Source organism: Papaver somniferum, chromosome 2 (assembly GCF_003573695.1).
Source record: "Papaver somniferum cultivar HN1 chromosome 2, ASM357369v1, whole genome shotgun sequence".
Taxonomy (NCBI): Eukaryota; Viridiplantae; Streptophyta; class Magnoliopsida; order Ranunculales; family Papaveraceae; genus Papaver; species Papaver somniferum.
In genome coordinates, this window is record NC_039359.1 from 102722039 (window position 1) to 102743338 (window position 21300).

Here is a 21300-nt window from a genome sequence, read left to right on the forward strand (position 1 = left end):
AAACTCCAGCAGAAATTCACGGATGTAAACTTTCCGCCAGTATGCGTACGTGTACGCATATTCTTCCGGATTTCCAAAAAACACCAGTACGCGTACGGGTACGCATACTTTGAGTTCCCGGTTCTGGACTTTTACACAAATGTGAGAACACACTATGTTTATATCCAAATATGGTTACATGTTCAAAACTCTCATTCCAATCATTGAAACTTTCTTAGAGGATGTTATATAGTTGTTATTCACAAACTATTTTTCATCAAAGCGATTTTCAAGTTGAAATAATCAACATGACTTTCGTCACGAGTAAAGATGAAATTGGCCAAAGCGAAAGCTTACCAACACATATTTCGAGAAATAGATAAGCGAGATAAACTCCGCTCGAAATATCAAACGTGTATAATCGAAGTCTATATAGCAATACGACTTTTATCTCAAGATATGATATATAATAGATATACTTTGAGTGATAGATAAGTTCAAGTCTCCACATACCATTTGCCGATGAAGTTCCACAAGTTTCTTGAGTAGTTCTTCGTCTTCGCATGATGAACGTCGTGGAGTCTAGATCTCAACTACACTTACTATCCTAGTCTGAGACTTAGCTATAAATAGACTAGAAATCAAGACTTATAGTTTTGGCAACTAAACTTGACAAAAAAGCTTGAGATAGCAACGTTTGTGAGTTCGACCGAGCAGTGCTCTAACAAAAAACTAATCAATGTTTGTGTAAAGTCTATTCAAAACTTTCAATAATATGAATGATTAATCTTTCCTTTAAATCTTTTGTATCATTTTTTGTGGTAGTTTCAATTGGATATCTTGTTCTAAATGATTATCTTTTATGCTTTTCTTTCGCTTATGAGATGTTATTTCGGTTTTCACTAACCCTAATTTCCGGTCTCATATTGTGGTGATCTCGGGATTAAGTTCTAGCCTTTTTAGGTATCCTTTATCAAAGGATCATGAAGAGATACTGATAAAATCACGCGTGTAAGTCACATTGATGATATTATCGATTTATGCTTACATAAGTTGTGTATTTAACATAACATATGAGTTTCGGTTTAGGCTTTTACTATTGGCACGTAATAGCTAAAACCGGTTTCAACCTTTCTCTGGTAAAGGTTATTTTTGTTGTTGTTCTTTTGTTTTACAGGGTAATAACAACTTATGGGGGGATAGTTCTTATTGAACTGGTGCTTAATGTGTCAGAACATAGCTGGGTTGAACCCACAAAGCGTTGGTATGTCAAATTTGGTTGTCATATTTTAGTATCAAAAATCATCTAGAGTCGCTTGATTAAATACTAGAGTCAACTTCGTTGAGGTTAGACTAGAAAGTCTAGGAATGTTGAGACATACAAGTATTACTCCGAAAACCTGAAGAATGAGAGTCTCCCTTTGTAGTTGCTTAGGTTCATGCTAATGGTGAAGAAGGTGGTTCAGGGAACTAATAGAATAAGTGATGAAGATGAGGAAGAAATTGAGAAGTAATGATGATGGAAAAGAAATAAAGGAGTGGTTAAGATGGAATATGTTTTAAGTGTAGGTTGTTTTAATTTTTGTCATATGTTTTAGTTTCATGTAGTAGTTTAATATGGGTTTTTCGACTTGATGTTAATGTTATAGTTTCTCTACTTATTAATGGACGGTCTCTTTGTTTCTGGAATTATTCGTTAAATTTTGTAATTTACGAATACCACCGAAAAATAAAAGACTTCTTGGCAGTGTCGGCACTAATCTGCCACAATACAAGGATATCAGACAACACATGAACAAAATTAGTCATAACATTGCAACAAAGAAATTAACAAGCAATATATTAATTGATTACTCGTGCATAACAATAAAAAAAAAAGTTTGAACTCCGAGCTGTCGTGAATAGTGAGTGACTATGTTCTTCTTCTTATGTACATTTTTCGTTTATCAAATTGTATCGAAGAGATCAAACTCCATTAACTTTTTATGAAGTTTGAACTGATTTTTAAGGTAACAATCTCCTTCGAACTTTAAATTGGCATTACTGAGATGTTTTCACTTTTCACAGATTAGTTAGTCGATAAGAATAAAATTGAGAACTGCTAGATTTTATTTCTAATGAATCATGTTAGAGTATTAAAGATAGATAGTAATGTATTATAATTTATGATTTCTCGAATTACAGTCAGAGAATCGTTTCTCCCTTTTCTTTTCTTTTTTCTGTTGATAAACACTGAGAAATTTTCAAATCAAACCCTTATGACTCAGGTAATAATTTCCGAACTTTGATTTTAAGATTGGAAACTAGTTGTGGATTGAGTAAAAATATTATTAGGCTTAATATTAAGTAAATTTTGTATGATGTTGGAATTCTACCCATGTCCTATGAGATAAGGAATTCTTCTAGGTTCTTATTCCCTACCCCACATCCAAGGAATTTGATTGAGGAATTAAAACTTTATTTGCTGACATTTTATATTTGTATAAAAAAAGTATATAATATGGAACATGGAATTCTCCTAAATCCTTATTCTCTATACCAAATCTAGGGAATTAATAAATAAGGGAATATGATAGTTAAAATATTCATAAACCCTTAGCCAAATGGTTAGCCAATCAACATTATTTTCTAATATTTTTTTATTAGAAAAACTTTTATCAACAAAACTAAGTCTTGGGACTTGGTTTACCAATCATCATTTTAATAAAACCGTTGCATAAATCAGTATGCAAAAACCATGACCAATAAGATAGTGAGAACGATAAATATTGAAAATTTTATAAGATAGTATAGCTGAATCATTTAGCTATCGAAAAACTATTTGACAAATGAAAAAGTATTTGTACTTAGGAAAAATAAATAAAAAACTTCTCGCTAATCCAAATTCGGAATATCGATCTATAAACAATTATAATTACTGGCTTTGGGACATGGTATTCTCTTATTATTGTTTTGCATGTCAAACAAAAAGGCAACCATGTAGGATTTAATAAGTCTTCCATCATAGAAATTAGGAATGGTCTTAGGCTAAGTTTTATAAATTATTCCCTCTACAACATGTACTGCCATGCAGGGTAGCGGAATGACTAAGCCTTATGGTCAAGGAGGGAAGATTGATATAAGCGATGACTGAAACCTCGCCCGTTATAATAACCCAAAGCGAGGGTAGTCAGTCAGAGTTAAAGCAAGGTTGTGTCTAGAAAAAATGATACGTTTTATGTGGTTTTATCGGACAATATATAGTCCTTGTATTTAGTATCACACTGTTGTTGGTAATTTTTGGAAAATATATTAGTTGATATAGTCGTTGGACAAAAGGTTCAAAAAATATATCCACTGATATAACTGTTAGACATAAGGTTCAAAAAATATATCCCTTTGTATCCAACCTCCTATATTCACCCGCCCATCCACATTTCCAAACCTTCTACACAAACAAATATCCTCACAATACTTTTGATATTACTCAAACTTTCTGAAAGATGACTCAACCTTATATTATCCTGCAGATTTGACCTCTATTCATTTGTCAAAACTTAGTACCATATTATTGAAATAGGGGTTAAAAACGCATTATGAATGATAATATTTGAGTAATTGGCAGGGATTCATGAAACTTCTGCACTGAAATCGGTAATCCGAATAAACGTAATAGATATGGGTTGTTCTATCGATATGTAACCGTAAACCGAGCTGTTGATGAACTCACTGCTTTAACTTTGTCAATCGTTATTGACCAAGGTGTGAAACTAATGATGAAGTTATCACAAAATCTATGCAGGAATGACGAAGATGGAAAAATAAATAAATTAAATTTCTATTACAGATCTCATTTTAACCTAACTAAGGTGATGAAGAGACTCAACCTATTTGTGGTGAGAGTTATTCAACGATGTCATGATCTTCGTGCATGCCAATGTATTACAATATCAAGATGTTGATGACATATATTAATAATTGGGCATGTTGAAATAGATTTTGTGGGTACAACATATGTAAACTCCCAAAAGACTATATTCGTAATTCCTACAAAAGTGAATTATAATTAAAAAATAAAATTATGTTTAAGTTTAACGGTTGTTCAATAACTGTGTAGTATCTCCTCTAATCTTTCAAAATAAAAAATATTTGAAAATATCCGTAAAGTATTTGAAAATATCCATTAATGACAAAATCGAAAGACAAGTTGTGATCTTAACGAATTCCGAAATGCTCTAGTGTAAGTGAAGTGTAAAAAATATATACGTAATTGAATAACTAGGTGTAACCAAAAAAAGTCAAACAAATAGCTTTTCAACATTTTTGGACGAAGCTTCCATCCTCGCTTTAGTTTAGTTTCACTCGACCGTTCTTCGCTTTCAAGAAGAGAGAACGGGAACCGTGCCCATCACCACGGTTTTCTGTCATCATCATCCCACTCTTCCTTTCCATTAAACTTAGCCTTAAACCATAGTCCCTCGGGAAAAAAACGGTTCAGTCCAAAACCGCAAAAAAAGAACAGATTAGTCCACTCTGATCCAACTAGGAACAGATTAGTCCAAAAAATGTATAAAGACGTTGCTATCCTTCGCACGCCTTTCATAAGGCACACGTGCAGCGAATGGATACAGTTTTGTAACTGACACCATAAACGTAGTTGTGCCACGTAGCTTGGAAAAAAAACTGAATTAAACGGCGTAACAGACAAATAATTTATTCCTTCTTTTTCTTTTGAAGACTGAAAAGCAGAAGAAAAAAATCAAAACTACTCATACCTCAACATTTTGAATCCTAGAAAATTTTCAATTCACAGAAACTTTCAATCAAAAACTCTAACATCTTACTAATCAAAACAACTAGATGGTTGAACAATCAGTAACATCATGTTGAAAGGAAAAAAAAAGTAGCTTCAAAGAAAAACGCACCACCAACAGTGGAAGATTCAACATCAACTGAAGAAGAAATTCCATCAGTTGCAGTAGAATAAATTCAAAAATCAACATCACCAAGAACGAGATCAAAGTCAGCATTAAAAGATTCAATACCAATTTCATCCCCAACACCATCAGTTGCTACAGAAGAGATTCGGAAATCAACAGGACCAAAAACGAGATTGAAGAGATCATTATAAGATTCAACATCAATTTCAGTACCAGAAACTTCAAAAAAATCACCAGCTAAGAAGAAATCAAAGCCTTTAAATCCTTTAAATCCTCAAAATCCTCCAAAGTCTTCAAAGCCTTCAACATCTGTTATCTCAAAAAAAGGTAACAATTCAAGTCCAGTTCTGTCTATTTTTGAGCAATTTTTATTCAATTTCTTGTACATGTGTACAGATCTGTACACCGCCATGTTGTTGCAGTGATTCATGTCCAGTTCTATCTGTTTTTTTAGCAATTTTTATTGGAATTGTTGCTGGTGTGTACATACTAGTACACCACAATGCTGTTACAGTGATTCATGTCATGTTCTGTCTGTTTTAAAGATGTTTCTGTAGCAGTGTACTGGTTTGTACACCAGCATGCTATTTCAAATTCATATGGCCTAATGTGTGTGTTGTGTCGTCACTTGTGTTTACCGATGTACACACCTTTGCACTAGCATGCTATTTCACCTTCATATGGCCTGTTATGTGTGTTGTCAACCTGTTGTGCCGTCACTTGTGTTTACTGGTGTACATATCTTTGCACCAACATGCTATTTCATATTCATATGGACTAATGTGTATGTTCTCAACATATTATCCCATCGTTTTTGGTGTTGGTGTACACATCTTTGCACCAGCATGTTATTTCACCTTTATTTTGCCTGTTGTGTGTGTTTTACAGCTGTTTTTGATAGATTTCTGTATGAGTGTAAAGATTTGTACACGCACATTGATTTATGGCATGTTGTGTGGGAACAAATGTTGCTTTAGTTAGTTTTCTGTAGGAGTGTACACAGCTATACACCTGTATGATATGGTCCTATTTATGCGTACAGTGATATGATTTGTACTTGTATGAGTATAATGAATTTATTATTCTTCTTGGTTCATTTTCGTAGATACCAACAAACCATATAGGTCAAGTTTCCATGCCTTCAGTGACTTTGTGAGTAGAAACCTTGAGGAAGATGAAACAAAAAGAGGAGAAAAATATGGTTCACCAATTATCAACTAGAGAAGCAAAAAGAAGGACCATTCTGGCCTGTTGTAGATATATTTGTCCACAAAAAAGCAGACCGGAAAGATGAGAAAGATACAAGTAAAAAGAGAGATGATATATGGACTAAGAACCCAAACTCAATTCTGAAAATTGTGAGACAGTACCGCCATGAAATTTGTGACTCAGGGGGACATTATTTGATGTTTGATACTACCAAGAAGAACAAGCAAGTGGAAGTAAAGAGTGAACCTGAGGATTTGTTTCTATTTTGTGGGATTAAGATGGTGCCAATGGAAGTTGAAAAAGGGGAAGATGTAAAAACTGCGGCTGAAAAAAAATACGGTCCGCTGATAAACAAATTGACTCTTAAGAAACGAACTGAGTTGGGAAAAAAAGATGTGGTGGAGGAAATCGTACGTATCATGAAGCTAAAACCAAAGTCGAAAATGGAGATTGAAAGAAATGCTGAAGACTTAGTGGTGTTGTTTACTATGTACTTGTGTATCACGGTCTTTTTTACCCAGGCAAACAGAAGTATGATTAGCAAGAACCAGTTTGCACACTTTTTTGAGTCTTTGCATAGGATGAAGAGAACTTGTTGGCCAGTTCATATACATGAGTATCTCATGGCGAGCATTAAGAAACATCAGGATTCACCACTTAAAGTTAATGGTTGTGTGCTTTATCTGTTGGTGAGTTCACAGTTTTACACCTGATATATCCATTCACCATTCTAAATAATTATGTTCATTGCGTTTGTTCCTTTCTCTTACATTTCCAACTATTCACCTGTTTGTTAATGCAACATTGGTTTGCTGAACACAACAAAATCATGAAGCCAAGCAATGAGGAAGGTGCACCAAGGCTTCTTAGGTGGATCATCAACGACGTCAGTAATACAATCGAGAAAGACCTGAATGATGCCATGAAAAAGGTATCTCAAAAAACTTTCTTAGAATAGTATATTTACATTGATATACACCTTTAATATGGTGTACATGATTTTACCTTGTTGATGGATTTTAAGAAATTTGTCTTGTGTACAACAATGTACACTCTTACAACATGTGTAAAAAAATTGTACACCTGTGATCAATGTTGATACTTTGGCATGTTTTCAGATGCAACCAGGATGGGTGAAGGCTTATACTGATGAAGAGCGATTGCTTTTGGATGAGTACCGGAGGCAGAAGCAAGAAAATAGCATAGATGTTGTGAAGGAAAAGCTGCGCATTTCAGATATGCGAAGAAAGGAGTTGGATGAGGAGCTTACTGAAGTTCTGGATAGGCAAGAAAGGCTTCTTATTTTCATTGAAGAGAAAAGACTAAAAGTTAATGAAGTTGGTCTAATGATCTTGACAGAAAGAGAAGCTAATGATTTCCATAATTACACTTTGCATGAAATCTTTAAATGTGCAAAGGAAATACGGCTTGAAACTGAAGAGGATGAGGAGATTGAGGAGGAGGATGATGAGGATGATGGGGAGGAGAACAAGGAAGATGATGAGATTGAGGAGGATGTGGATGAGGAGGAGGAGGAGGATGACAAGGTTGAGGAGGAGCACAAGGAAGATGATGATGATGGTGATGACAATGACAAGGAGGAGCACAATGAAGATGGTGATATGCATGATCATAATGATGATGATAATGATGATGATGATGGTGATGACAATGACAAGGAGGGTAGTAAGGGTGGTGATATGCATGATCATGACAATGACAAAGAGGGTAGCAAAGGTGGTGATGACGAGCATGGAACTGAATCTGAAAGGAATGAAGTTCCGTCTGAAACTCCTGAAAAGCAAAGGTACAACATCATTTTTTTTTAAATTTGCAAGTCATTTCTTTTTTTATGTATGTACATAGTCATACACCAGTGTGTGAAATCTAATACCTATTCTCAAAACTTGAATCTTTTTAGCACTCCTTCACCAAAGACCAATGAGGCAAATGAAGAAGAGGATGGCAAGGATGGAACAAGCCAAGGGGTTGAGTCTATAATTGGTAACAAGCCGAGGTATATGTGTAGCTCGCATTTCTTCTCATTTTCTATATATGTGTACCAATATGTACACCTTAGTGATTTCTTCTGTGTGTGTATCAATATTTACACCTTAGTGATTTATCATTTTCTAAAAAAATTGCATTTTTTTCAGCACTCTTCTGCCAAAGGAAGTTCAAGAAGTTCAAGAAGAGCATATGAACCTTAATGACCAGGATACTGCTCAAACTGATTAAATTGACAAAGTAGTTGGGTATGAAGCTTCTAACAAGCAAAGGTATAAAGAAAATGATCTCAGATTATATAAATATATATATTTTTTTTATTTTCAGTATGTGTGTACAAGGATGTACACCTTTATGACTTCTTCTGAATTTGTGTACATAACTGTACATTGGTTTGAAACTCTATACACCATTGAAAATTCTCATAAAAATTTCATTTTTCAGTACTTCTATGCCAAAGACAAGTGTAATCAATAAAGATAAACAAGACCAAGTGAACCTTGATGACCAGAATGTGATGGATGGCACTCGAACAGCTGAAATTGATGAAGCTACTATAATTGCAGCTGAAGCCATATGTCAGTTGGATCCTAAAGAAGTCCTTTTACTCACACAAGGAGAAGAATCACAAAATGATACTTATACATCAATTGAGGACCTTCTAGCTAACTTGTCTGAAACTGTATTCGTAAAGCTTGAAAAAGGTTGTTACAGAACACACCATCTGAAGTGAAAGAAAAGATGGCAACCCTGACCCGCCACGATTGTCCAAGCTTTGCATTATTGAGCTAAGAAGATCCAAAAGAAGAGTCGTCGCAAAAATCATTATCCAATGAAGATGTACGAGAAAGGATCATTGAAGAAGCAGTGCAGTTCATTAAACAAAATCCTAGTGAATTTTTTAGAAGCCAAGAAGTAGAAGAAGAGAATACGACTCCAGTGAGGACAAGAGCAAATAGGATGAAGGAATCAAAGATGTTGAAGACACAAGCCGCTGGCAAGTTGTCCAAGACACCACAAAAGAGAAATGCAAAAAGAAAGCTAGATCCTGAATTCACTGCCGAGGGTAAAACCAAACGAGTTGTGATAAAAGCAGATCCAAAAGGCAAGGGTATCAAAGAGGGATAAGAACCAGGCTATCTTGCTCCAATAAAGAGAAAGGGAGTTGTATATCGTCCTCACATCCATTGCCAGATGTTCGTCTATCACCACTATACCATGCTATGCAACCAGGACAGGACAAAAAAAGGGTACAAAAATTCTTCGACTATGCAAGCATGAAATAAGTTCACAAAACACCATGGTTGAATCTTATAAAAAAAATTATGTGCACAAATTTTTACACCATGTTAACGTTTTCTTTATGTTTCCGCAGCTCTGTACCTTGGCAACTAACAAGACTGGATGATCCAACAGTCAAGGACAATATTTTGATTGTTGGAAGAGTACTTCGTGAACTGATGTTCAACAAATATCTGGACCAAGAGGTACTCCAGTTCTACATCCATCGACGTAGAAGAGCACTTGTCAGAGATAACATTCGTCATCCAGATGACAAAAAGTACCTGAGCTGTGAAATTATAAGTCCTACTGCATGTGTAAGTTTCTAAAAACAAATAAGAAATGTCATATATAGTTACTTTAATATTTTGTACATAGTTGTACACCTAATTGACATGGCGTGTTCTATGTGTTTTTAGATTTCTTTAGCTGTGTATATTGATATACACCAATATGCATATATGATTGACACATGGTCTGTTAAGTGTTGATTGTTAGATTTATTTAGCTATGTACACAGATGTACACCAATATGCATCTATGATTGAAACATGGTCTGCTAATTCTTGATTGTTAAATTTATATAGGTGTGTACATAGGTGTACACCTGTATATCATACATGGATATACGGCCTATTTTCAGGCCTACAATGTTTGATTTGTTAGTTTTCTGTAGTAGTGTACATGCTTATTAGTTTTCTGATTAAGGTGAGCCTAATTAATTTTGTTTTCTAACAAATTATTAATTGCAGTACTATGTCAAGTATAATGTCACCAGCGAGGTACAAAAGCTTGTGGTTGATATCATACGGGACATGCCCGAGAATATGGAAGTTCTTGTAATCCCTATCAATCACTCTACATATCAAACGAGGATGGGATTGCACTGGTCGCTTTTGAATTTTGATTTCGAAGCTAAGGAATGAAAATGGTATAACTCGTTACACTCAGAAAATGAGCAGTCATATAAAGACGATGCAAAGAAACTAGCAGATGTGGTACAAGTGGAACTCAATAAGAAGAGAGCATTGAAGGGTGACCCACCTATAGAAGAGCACGAATTAAACATCATGACATGCCCTTCACAAGGAATCAACCCGGACTGTCTAATATATACTTGTTACTTTATGAAATGAAGTATGAAGACAACAAAAAGTATGGAAAAAGGTCAGCAGAAGGCCGAAGACATTTGTCAGCCAATGAGATCAAAATTGGTGGCCAAGATGTTGACAAAAGTCGGAAGGTATGAAAAGGTGTGGGATATAGCGAAGGACGAGGAGCATAATCAGTGGCGCAAGACTACATGAAAGCAACCATTGAAGAGGAAGAAGAGTTTTTAATCTTCATTCAAGATCACTTTCTGAATTTCTTCTAAACATTTTTAATCTTCAGACAAATTTAAGTTTTCAACTTTCTGTTTAAGACTTGTCACTATTATAAATACCTTGAATTAATGTTTTTTATTAGTTTCAATATTGATGTTCTGAAAATAGACTTGTGTCAGTACTAAAGTATGTATTACAGGTTAGGAAATATTAAGGTGTACATGATTGTGCACAGTTTCTGACAGAGTAGAAAATATGACAGGCAATGGTACAAGAAGGTGTACATAATGGTACACATGTACTAACACAAACATAAAATAGAAAAAGTAATAACCTAGTATCAATCATTAAACAACAAAAATAAAAACTAATTACTGGCATTAGAACTGAAAAGATAGAATATTACTAAACAAAATAAACTAATAGCATCCATTGTACAACAAGGTGTACATAATGCTACACGTGTAAAAAGACAGGTAAGAAAAGTGAAGTGCACAGGAAGGTGTACATAATGGTACACAGATCCTGACACTAATTATCCATGAATAAAAAAATGAAAAGACATTACCAAAAGTAAAAAACCAAAAAACATAGAATCTTTCAAACAAATCAAACATAATAAAAAGCATCAAGGCATGGGACAGGTAACTCTGTTGTGGTGACCAAGAGTGAAGCACTTTGTGCACATCATAGGCCTCTTTTGCTTCTCCCAAGCCTTATTGAAACGATGTTCTCTTCGTCTACCGGGTGGAGGCACAAGAATAGGAACAATAATCCTATCACTAGGATCATAAGACTGCGGCTTGTCATAATTGGGGATTGGCAAGATGATCTCTTGGTATGTCCTGCTGTACCATTCAGTGGTGAAGTATGGCTCAACAAATGAATAGATGTCCTCCCTTGTAGATTGAATGGCAGCACAAGCATGTGCGCAGGAAAAACCATTTACTTTCCACCTGTGACATGTACAAGTTCTCTCCAACAGATCTACAAAATGAGTGCGGGGAGACCTGACTTCATACAATCTTTCCATAGACTCAACAACAGTCCTAGTACGACCAATGATGATGTTCTCGTTTAGTAAATCCTCGTATACGGGAGTGATCCTAGTGTTAAAATTTTCAAGACCTTCTACCCTTCTCTTAGAATTCATCTGCATAACCTTCAAACTAAGATACTAAAAACACAAAACATAAAATCAAAACATGATATAAAATAAATACAGATAAAACATGTGTACAACAATGTACACACAGTTGCAGAATCACAGATATACACATGTGTACAAGTATGTACACATCAAGCAAATCCATGTGTGCGACAGTAAAAAATAAATGAATGAAACACTAAACATAAAACTCACTGTATCGCATCGAAAAGAGCAAAAGCAGGCAGCTTTTTGAACTCAAGAATCCAGTTATTGAATGACTCGGCAATAGATGAAGAGTGAGCAGCATATCTGCATACATGGAAAAATGCATTTGCCCATTTCTTCTTTGGAATGGTCCTGAGATAATTAGCAACATTTTCACAACCAATTGCATGCATGCCCCACAAAGCTTCTTCAAAGTTCGTTGCTGTGTAAGAGTAAGCAGCTTTGTAAAACAAATCAATAACGACATTATAATTCGCATCACCTTTTCCAATAGGGAGATTGCACTTGATGTGGTAAAAGCAATAGCTGTGATATGAACCAGGAAATGCTCTTGGAATGCCCTGCATAAGTCCTTCGTGATGATCACTAAGGAAAATAATCGGACGATCATCGACCACTTGTTGAAGATTATCTAGAAACCAAAAACAATTGTCTTTATTTTCAGATAAAACAATAGCAAAGGCATATGGGTAAAAACCATCATTTCCATTGACACATATTGCAGCCATCAAAGTACCGCTGAATCTACCAATGAGGAAAGCAGCGTCCAAGTAAATCATGGGCCTGAGATACCTATAGCTATGCTTGCAAGCACCGAAACAGATGAAAATACGCTTAAATCTTCTACTTTCTTCATCAACTTCAAGTTTCACAAAGCTATCAGGATTAGTTTGCTCAATGGCTTTCACATACCAATTTAAATCGCTATACGACTTCTCGTCATCACCATATTGATCTTCAAATACAACTTCTTTCCCTCTACGGGCATGGTGATACTTAATATTGGACCCATAAGTCTTCTTAAAGAGTGACATGATCTGTTTGGGTTTTAAAGTGGGATCACCCTGTATACTATCAACGATCAAATGCTTAACTAACTTGGTTTTCACCACAGGACTCTTCAACCTCAAACCAACACCACAGCTACAAAAAAAAAATCTGGAATAAGTAATGTGCACCACATTGTACACTTAATAAAATCTCAAAAACAACAACACACATGCAAAAAGAAAGCACAGACCAAGCAAGAATATGAAATTTACACCACAAGTGCCACCCAAAAAGCCTACAACAAGTAATGTGCACCACAATGTACACCTAAAACAAGTCTACATATTAAAACCTAAAAATCAATAACATGGATCAAAAAAACAAGTGAACACCACTAACCTGTGAATAACTTTAGAATCTTTCAGCACAAACCGAGAAATGTCACCATTCACAGGCCCAAAGTGAATCCTCCAACCACAACCATCTTCTTCGCACTTCGTAATAAAACGAGTCTTGTCGTTTTTAAGAATAAGAATCTTGTAACCAGTACACATCTTGTATTGATCAACAACAATCCTTACAGCTTTAACACCACCCACAAATTCTCTACCAATACTGTCAAAAACATAACGCCATTCATCGATAATGAGAGGCTTGGCCTTGTCCGCGTCATGATCGACCACCCTTACAAGCTTAGGACTTTCACTTACACAAGAGTTTGAAGTACTAGCACCAGAAATACTGCTACAACCAGAATTAGAACGAGACAAAGACCTTGAACTAGTGCTACAACCAGTATGCTTCAGAATCACATCAACATTCAAATAGAAATCTTCATTGTTCATCTGAATAACAAGAGCAACTAAACCTTGAAGTTGTATATCACCTTGTATAAAAACTACTTGATTAGTATCCATATAGGAAAAACGTATACTCAAAGGGGACAAAGACCTCCACTGCTTACAGGCAAAATGCTTCAATTCATCAACGGTGATTAAAGTATTAACACGAAACACAGAAGAATGTTCACCATGATTCAAAACAGCATGAACAAACTTCTCAGACATATTTGATACACCTACATATAACAAAAGATATAATAATAGTTTCAGATTCGCATAACCTAAAACTTGAAGAGTGTACAGGAAAGTACACATTTAATCGAAGGCAAAAATCAAATAACATTAAACTTCAAATCAAAACTACTCCATCGATTAATCGAAGATATAAGCTTCAGAATCTTACTAGAATACATAATTGAATAAACCAAAAGCATATGATCTAATATCAGTTCGATTTCATATCATGCATCATAACACCAAACACCAAAAAATAGTAATCAAAATTATTTAACGAAAATCAAAAGCTAAAATACACCAAAAATCAAATCAATAACATACAAACAATAAGATGTAACAGATTGAATTCATATCATCAACTGATAAAATAAAAATAAAAACTAAATATCAGAAAAGAGATTCAACGATGAAGCAAAAACAGAACTAACCTGAATTTGAATTCCGTTAAATATCATAAATGATGAAATCCAACCTAACCTCTATGAAACTGTTAAATCGCTGAAACTGAAGTTGAATTATGGATCGATCTATCTCTGAAATCTGACGTGAATCCAAATCTGAGATCAAAAACAATCCCGTAACTACACTTTACCAGTAACCTGAAGTTGAATCGCAACCAAATTTCTTTAAACTGTTAAATCGCCTACAAATTTCTTCTCTGTCCGGCTCCCTATTTTGAACTCATGTTTGAGATCTGAAATTTTCGATTTCAAATCCTCGATTTATGTATGGAATCGTCTCAAGGATAGTTACGGGATATTGGAAATATAGGAAAATCGGGATCGGTCCCAAATTTTGGACTAACTCGTCCATATTTTGATTAAATTGTTTGAGACGGGACTTTTTTGGACTAGAGAGTACTAGGCCTGAGATGAGAGGATTAAAGCGTCCCAAGCCCACTAACTTTGGGACTAAACGTCAATTTCTACTAGTCCCTCGTTGTAACTGGAACACCTACTTGGCTACTTGCCGGTTGTGCGCCAATTTGGTCTTTCTTAATGGGCTTTAAGAACAGTTTGCGAAATAAAGTGGGCCCATTAGTACCCACTACAAAATCCTCTTTTTTTTACTCCTTTTCAGCTCTAGCAAGGGTTTTTTTTGGAATCAGTTCGTTTAGTAATCTTCTTCTCATATCTCCTCCGCCTCTCACAACAGCTTCAGCAGAAATCTCAAATCATCTGCCCTAGAAATCTGTAAGGTCTTTCTCACTCAGTTGTTTTTCTTCCATAATTTCATCTGAAAGTTGTATATAAAAGTTCTTTTAGTTGAATCTTTTCTCTTTTTTTTTACAATTTTTTTTTTAATAATCTATATTTTTTTTCAAGATTCGTTTTGGTGTTTTAGTCTGCAGTAGATTTGTTTTAGTTATGTGAATGTTTTAGTTGGTCGTTTTGAAGTTTCAAACCCTAATCTCCACAACTGGAGAGTTGAAAAACCCAAACCCTAATACCGTCTCGTCTGTGAAGGTTTAGTACTTTTAGTTATTCTTATTGTTTTTAGTTTTATCAGGATTTGAAGTATTCGTTGAAGGAATTCAATATGGCGCGGAAAGGTTTGATGGAGCAGGATCTGAGTAAATTGGATGTGACTCTGTTGCATCCATTGTCACCTGAAGTAATCTCACGGCAAGCAACAATTAATATTGGTGAGAAAAAAACTGTTTAAGTTAATTAAGTCTGCTTTTAATATCTATGAATTTTGATTATCTTAGGGGACTTCCTAAATTGGAATTGATTTTTAATTGGTTCGGTTGTTGTTATATTGTTATATAGGTACGATTGGCCATGTCGCCCATGGAAAATCAACAGTTGTAAAAGCAATATCTGGTGTGCAGGTAAATTCCCTTGCTCTCACTGGTAGTGCGTAGTGAGAATGTGGATGCATTTGAAATGTTGTTGTTAGCTTAGTTTAATTCAGCAAGTAAATCGTTTATATAATTGAGGATGAACTTAAATGTTTGTGTGGTCGGATAATTGGTTCTTGTGGTTGAATCAAGCTGTTCCTTTATATGGTGTGTAGGAGACTGTGGATCTGCCCGAACATACTGCTAGGGTGTGATTATCGGAAACAACTTATATTTTTTTATCTAGTCCTTGACTAATCCCCCGGTCCTTCTAGGCTCAAGCCCCCCCTTAGCGCCTAGCAAAATTTACTGCACAGCTGTGACCTTTACAAATCTATCCCCTGTCAAAACTGAATGAATTTTCTTCTGGTAGGATTACATTTTTTTGTTACTGAAGCTGATGTAGGAAGCATGTGGCATGTGTCTTCTGAGTGTTAAGAGTTTTTGTTTTAGCTAAAGCCACTACTCAGATATATATGATGTGATGAAGGAGGTATTATAATTAAGTTAGATGGGGATGTGGTCACCCTAATGTAATTCATTGATTTCTGTAATATGTCGATTTAGTCTTAGTTTGGCTTCTGTTCAATGTTTAATCTTTTTCTGTTGGCCACAACTCAGAATCTTACAGAGAATGATCAGTAAGTTGGGATTGTTTCACTAAAGAATGTAGATATTATTTGCATGAATCTTTTCATAGTTCTAAGATCCTTTGTTATTCATATACAGACAGTGAGATTCAAAAATGAATTGGAGCGTAACATCACAATTAAGCTTGGTTATGCCAATGCAAAAATATACAAGTGTGAAGATGAACGGTGCCCTCGGCCTATGTGCTACAAGTATGAGGACCTTCAAAGTGTATAATTTTTACTTCTAGTTCCAGCAGTTATCCAAATTTTCACTCAATTTTTGCTTGCAGGGCCTATGGCAGTGGTAAAGAAGATACCCCTGCATGCGATGTGCCTGGGTTTGAAACTGCAAAAATGAAATTATTGAGACATGTTTCTTTTGTCGACTGCCCGGTAAAATGATTTACTGTTAACTGTTGTGATTTACAGTTAGTATGCGACAAAACCTTGTGATGTAGTTCTTGTCAATGGTCTTCTTTGGCATTGTTTTTTCAATTATTTGTGGTCTGATCACATCCATTGCCTTGCATAATTTCCTTCCCTTAGGGTCACGATATTCTTATGGCAACCATGCTTAATGGAGCGGCAATCATGGACGGGGCACTGCTTCTGATAGCTGCCAATGAAAGCTGTCCCCAACCCCAGACTTCAGAGCATCTGGCTGCTGTGGAAATCATGCGTCTCCAACACATAATCATCCTTCAGAACAAAGTTGATCTTATCCAAGAAAATGTAGCCATTAATCAACATGAAGCTATCCAGAAGTTTATTCAGGTTTATTATCTGTGGCCTGACCTCTATATGATCCATTGGAAACTTTATTAGCCAACTTCAGTGTGTTAACTTCTGAACTCAATTTTTTACAGAAAACAGTTGCTGATGGTGCTCCTGTTATACCAATCTCTGCTCAATTAAAGTACAACATTGATGTTGTATGCGAGTATATCGTAAAAAGGATTCCCATTCCGGAGCGAAATTTCATTTCGCCGCCTAACATGATCGTCATCCGATCGTTTGATGTTAATAAGCCCGGGTCCGAGGTTGATGAAATCAAGGGTGGTGTTGCTGGTGGAAGTATTCTCAGGGTATGATAATTTTCTTCTCTTTTTGAGTTTCAGCACGTCTGAGTTCTTATAATTTAGTTGGTGGCATCAGGATAACAACCTTGTTTACTTATCCATCTGTCTCTTGAGTTTCTGTCACGGTTTAAATGTTGGCCCCAAATTGAGAAGCTATAGGGTAATCCTATACATATGTCCGATGATTTGGTTTCTTTAGCAAGTCTTAATCTCTTGCATGAACTGGTTTGGGTTTCTGATGATTCATGATTCTGAACCTCCATTTAGCATTGCTTTTAGTTGTTTCAAGAATGTTGACCTCATTCTTGTACAATGGAATGATGCATGGAAAGGCGGACCGCATCTGAATCGGTAGATGAAAATAGCTTCACTAGTTCTTGAATAGCATAGGATTGATCAGACGAGGACTACTTTGTTATATTTCCTATTTTGATACTTGTTTGTTTCAGAACAAATTCTGACAGATTGCTGTTTTATCAGGGTGTTTTGAGGGTGAACCAATTCATTGAGGTGCGACCTGGTATCGTTTTGAAAGACGAAAGTGGTGCCATCAAGTGCACACCCATCTACTCCAGAATAGTTTCTTTATTTGCCGAACAAAATGAGCTACAATTTGCTGTTCCTGGTGGTCTGATTGGGGTCGGGACCACGATGGATCCCACTTTGACTCGGGCTGATAGGCTGGTGGGTCAGGTTCTTGGGGAGGTTGGGTCACTCCCAGACGTGTTTGTGGAACTTGAGGTACGCAGCTTAACTTGAAAAATACTCAACGCGTTTAACAGTAGTGAAATTCATTTGCATTATGATTGGATGTGCTCACATATATGGCCAGTTTTTGAGCAACCATTTTATATTTCATTTTGAAGCCAAAAACATTATTATATGGTGATGAGGTCTAAATTGGTCGGTTGCTAGTCCCTGGTTGTGTTATTTACTGGGAGCCTGGAATTGTTAGGTTGCTGAGTGTCTCAATAATTTGTTGAATCTCGTCACATAGTCAAATTTAATCAGTCTCCTCTCTGAACAGTAATATCTCGATGGTTCTTTAAGATCTTCCTTCTTGTTCTTCCTAGGGCTAAGTGCATGGGGTTGTATATTTCTTGTAAGCAATCAGAGATTAGGAAGCTGTATAAGCTGCTATTCCTGAGATGCGAGATTTCCCTTAAATCTACCAAGTCTTAGCTGACAGTTCATTGTTTTAGTAGCATGTTGCTATGTGACAAGTAATAAAATCCTTCTAAACTAAGGAATGACTTAGTGTTGCTCTTTTTTCCTTTTTCCAGGTGAACTTTTTCCTTCTCAGGCGATTACTGGGAGTGAGAACAAAGGGTACAGAGAGGCAAGGGAAGGTATCGAAGCTGGCTAAGGGAGAGATTCTTATGTTGAACATTGGGTCTATGTCTACAGGGGCACGAGTTCTTGCAGTGAAGAACGATCTGGCAAAACTTCAACTAACGTCACCTGTGTGCACTAGCAAAGGAGAGAAGGTTGCCCTCAGTCGACGTGTTGAGAAGCATTGGCGTCTTATTGGGTGGGGACAGATCCAGGCAGGTAGCACTCTTGAAGTCCCACCGTGTCCCATCTGAAAAAAAACCGAGTGGTAAACAAAAAGCAAGTACCCAGCTTGAGTAAAAACTAGTGATACTGAAAACAAAAAGGGAGGGACCGAGGAAACTCATATTTTTTTGTGAGAATGTGGTTAGGAAGAGAACTACTTGGCACAATTTTTGTTAGATGGAGAAGAAAACCTACTATTATTTTGTTTAATTTTTTTCGTTTTTTCTCATCAAATTGAATGATTGATAGTTTGAAGATCTATAATTTCTTAGTTTTTATAGTTTATGGCATTTTTCCTATTTTAGTAGTGTTTTATTTAATCTTACATCCACATTTCAAACTTAATTTTGGCAATCTTTTGTTTCAGGAGATGTGGATTTTTGCTTTCTTTGTTTTGGTGTTATTCTTTCATTGGCTATTTGTTTATGTCCTGCAAACTTGGTGGATTAACTTGGATAAACATGGAAGGCTTTATTTCAGTCTAAGATTGGTAATCACAAGAGACTACTCAAGAGTGGTCGTATTATTGCAGTCATAACTTTAATGGTTATATTCATCCTTTGATCATACAAAAAAGTAATACAGCAATGCTTGTTTGGGGATGACAAAATAGTCATGCCAAACTCAGTTTCATCAGGAAGAAGAATAAAATAATGGATGTTTAGCTCTTGACAAGTATCTTAACCAATCTTTGCTAGAACATCATTTAATGTTGTCACTGTTTCGGCGTAGTACTTCTCTGCTTCAGGAGTGCTCTTTTTCTTTGCAGCATAGTCCAGCTAAAAATGCATTTGCCAAACCAATAAACAATGTTAGCATGCATTTGACAAACAACTATAGATAAAAATATACTCCCTATTTAATTGGATTGGGGCATAAATGAATGAAGTTCCAAGGTACTTACACTATTGATGTTTTGGAAGAGCTTGTCGGAAAGTTCTTTGAATGATTTCTTTTCATCCTTTGGTTTTGCAGAGATGATAGTTTTAAGATCATAACGAAGATACTCGGCCTTGGATCGTAGGTCATTCTGGACATACGGCCATGCCTTTTTGTCTATCTGTGTCTTCACAGCTATAATGTCTTGCGCTGATTCCTTTACTCTCTGAGCTGCTTCTGCTGGAGTCTTAGGCTGTAGGAAAAACCTTGTTTTTAGGGGTAGATCAAGGTCCCTTGCTTCATCAGAGTTTAGAGTCCCCGCTACAAATGTTCACATGAATTAGACATATCCAGGAGAATGAAATACTTAGATTTCAGCTTACATTAATCGAAGCAATTGCAGTTGATACATATACATGCCATGTAAAGATCCAATTATGCTCGGTATATTTTCCAAAGAAGAATATGTTTTTCGTGGACCAGAGAAAGAGATGTGTTAGACTAGTCTGGATTTACCTAGCTATCAATTCTCTTGTATTGCAATCAGCAAAGCTAATGAAATGAGTGCAATGCAAATGTGGATAGACCATCCATACATCAAGATTCAACTATGAAACAAAACAAATAATTTTCTGAAAGTGATGAAATGAACTTACGTAGACCACCGGAAGGAGCAGGAGGTGGGCCGACTACGATAGGCCTAGCATCAGCAAGCACATTCTTTAAGAAAGATCCAGTGGTCAGTCCAGCAGCTAAGACACCCAATAATGCTCTACGGCTACTCTGAGCAGTCTCCGATTCCATTTCGGATGACTTCTTCTCAGATCTAACGCTGAAACCAACACGACTTCTGGTCGTTCGGCTGTTAGTAGTAGCCACATTCAATCTGTTTGTACCTTGTGAGAAGCTGCTCAAGCCAGATACTGATGCTATAGCTTGCGCCATTACTACTTTGCTTGCCGTTGCTCCTCTTTCTTCTTCCTCCGAGTTCCTTAGGTACCGTCACGAATTTTCGACGATCGGAGAGTAGATAAAGCTGGCGCTGCTGCCACACTCAATTGATCATGTCATATCTTATCTTAACCACTGAGCGTTTAACACGTGTCCTTATGCTTAGTGAACCGGACAGCGACACGTGTACCACGTTATCTAATTCGTATCTTTGCTGAATCTTGTGTTGTTTTGGGAACCGAATGTTCTACATCATGACGAACACTCTCGAAGTAAACCAGATTGGGTTGGTTTGGTGGTGGGACGATCAAATTTCGTAACATTATCGACCAAAAGCGCAACGTTCTGCATCTCGTTTGCAATTATCTCACTTGAGGAAGCCCAGTATGGGATACGTTCGTGGTATTAAAAGAA

The 21300-nt window shown here is 36.1% G+C and overlaps 3 protein-coding genes across 4 annotated transcripts; 1 reads left to right on the forward strand and 2 right to left on the reverse strand.

Moving 5' to 3' along the window:
• Positions 1–11348: 11348 nt before the first annotated feature.
• LOC113351700 lies at positions 11349–13933 on the reverse strand. Its single transcript, XM_026595639.1, has 4 exons — positions 13448–13933; positions 12789–12994; positions 12084–12674; positions 11349–11889 (listed from the first exon to the last, which is right to left on the reverse strand). Exons 1-4 carry the CDS (start codon positions 13931–13933, stop codon positions 11349–11351), a joined length of 1824 nt encoding a protein of 607 aa, XP_026451424.1.
• A 1068-nt stretch (positions 13934–15001) lies between these two features.
• LOC113348620 (eukaryotic translation initiation factor 2 subunit gamma-like) lies at positions 15002–19360 on the forward strand. Of its 2 annotated transcripts, none has more exons than XM_026592463.1 (9): positions 15002–15138; positions 15455–15590; positions 15718–15779; positions 16518–16630; positions 16711–16813; positions 16967–17194; positions 17287–17505; positions 17980–18240; positions 18783–19360. In XM_026592463.1, exons 2-9 carry the CDS (start codon positions 15485–15487, stop codon positions 19083–19085), a joined length of 1395 nt encoding a protein of 464 aa, XP_026448248.1. In that variant the 5' UTR covers positions 15002–15138; positions 15455–15484; the 3' UTR covers positions 19086–19360. The 2 variants fall into 2 exon arrangements, with proteins under 2 accessions (XP_026448248.1, XP_026448249.1); XM_026592464.1 differs by having other exon boundaries at positions 15038–15138; positions 15446–15590.
• A 198-nt stretch (positions 19361–19558) lies between these two features.
• On the reverse strand, positions 19559–20975 carry LOC113348621 (oxygen-evolving enhancer protein 3, chloroplastic-like). Its single transcript, XM_026592466.1, has 3 exons — positions 20592–20975; positions 19961–20256; positions 19559–19835 (listed from the first exon to the last, which is right to left on the reverse strand). Exons 1-3 carry the CDS (start codon positions 20878–20880, stop codon positions 19737–19739), a joined length of 684 nt encoding a protein of 227 aa, XP_026448251.1. The 5' UTR covers positions 20881–20975; the 3' UTR covers positions 19559–19736.
• Between the last annotated feature and the right edge of the window lie 325 nt (positions 20976–21300).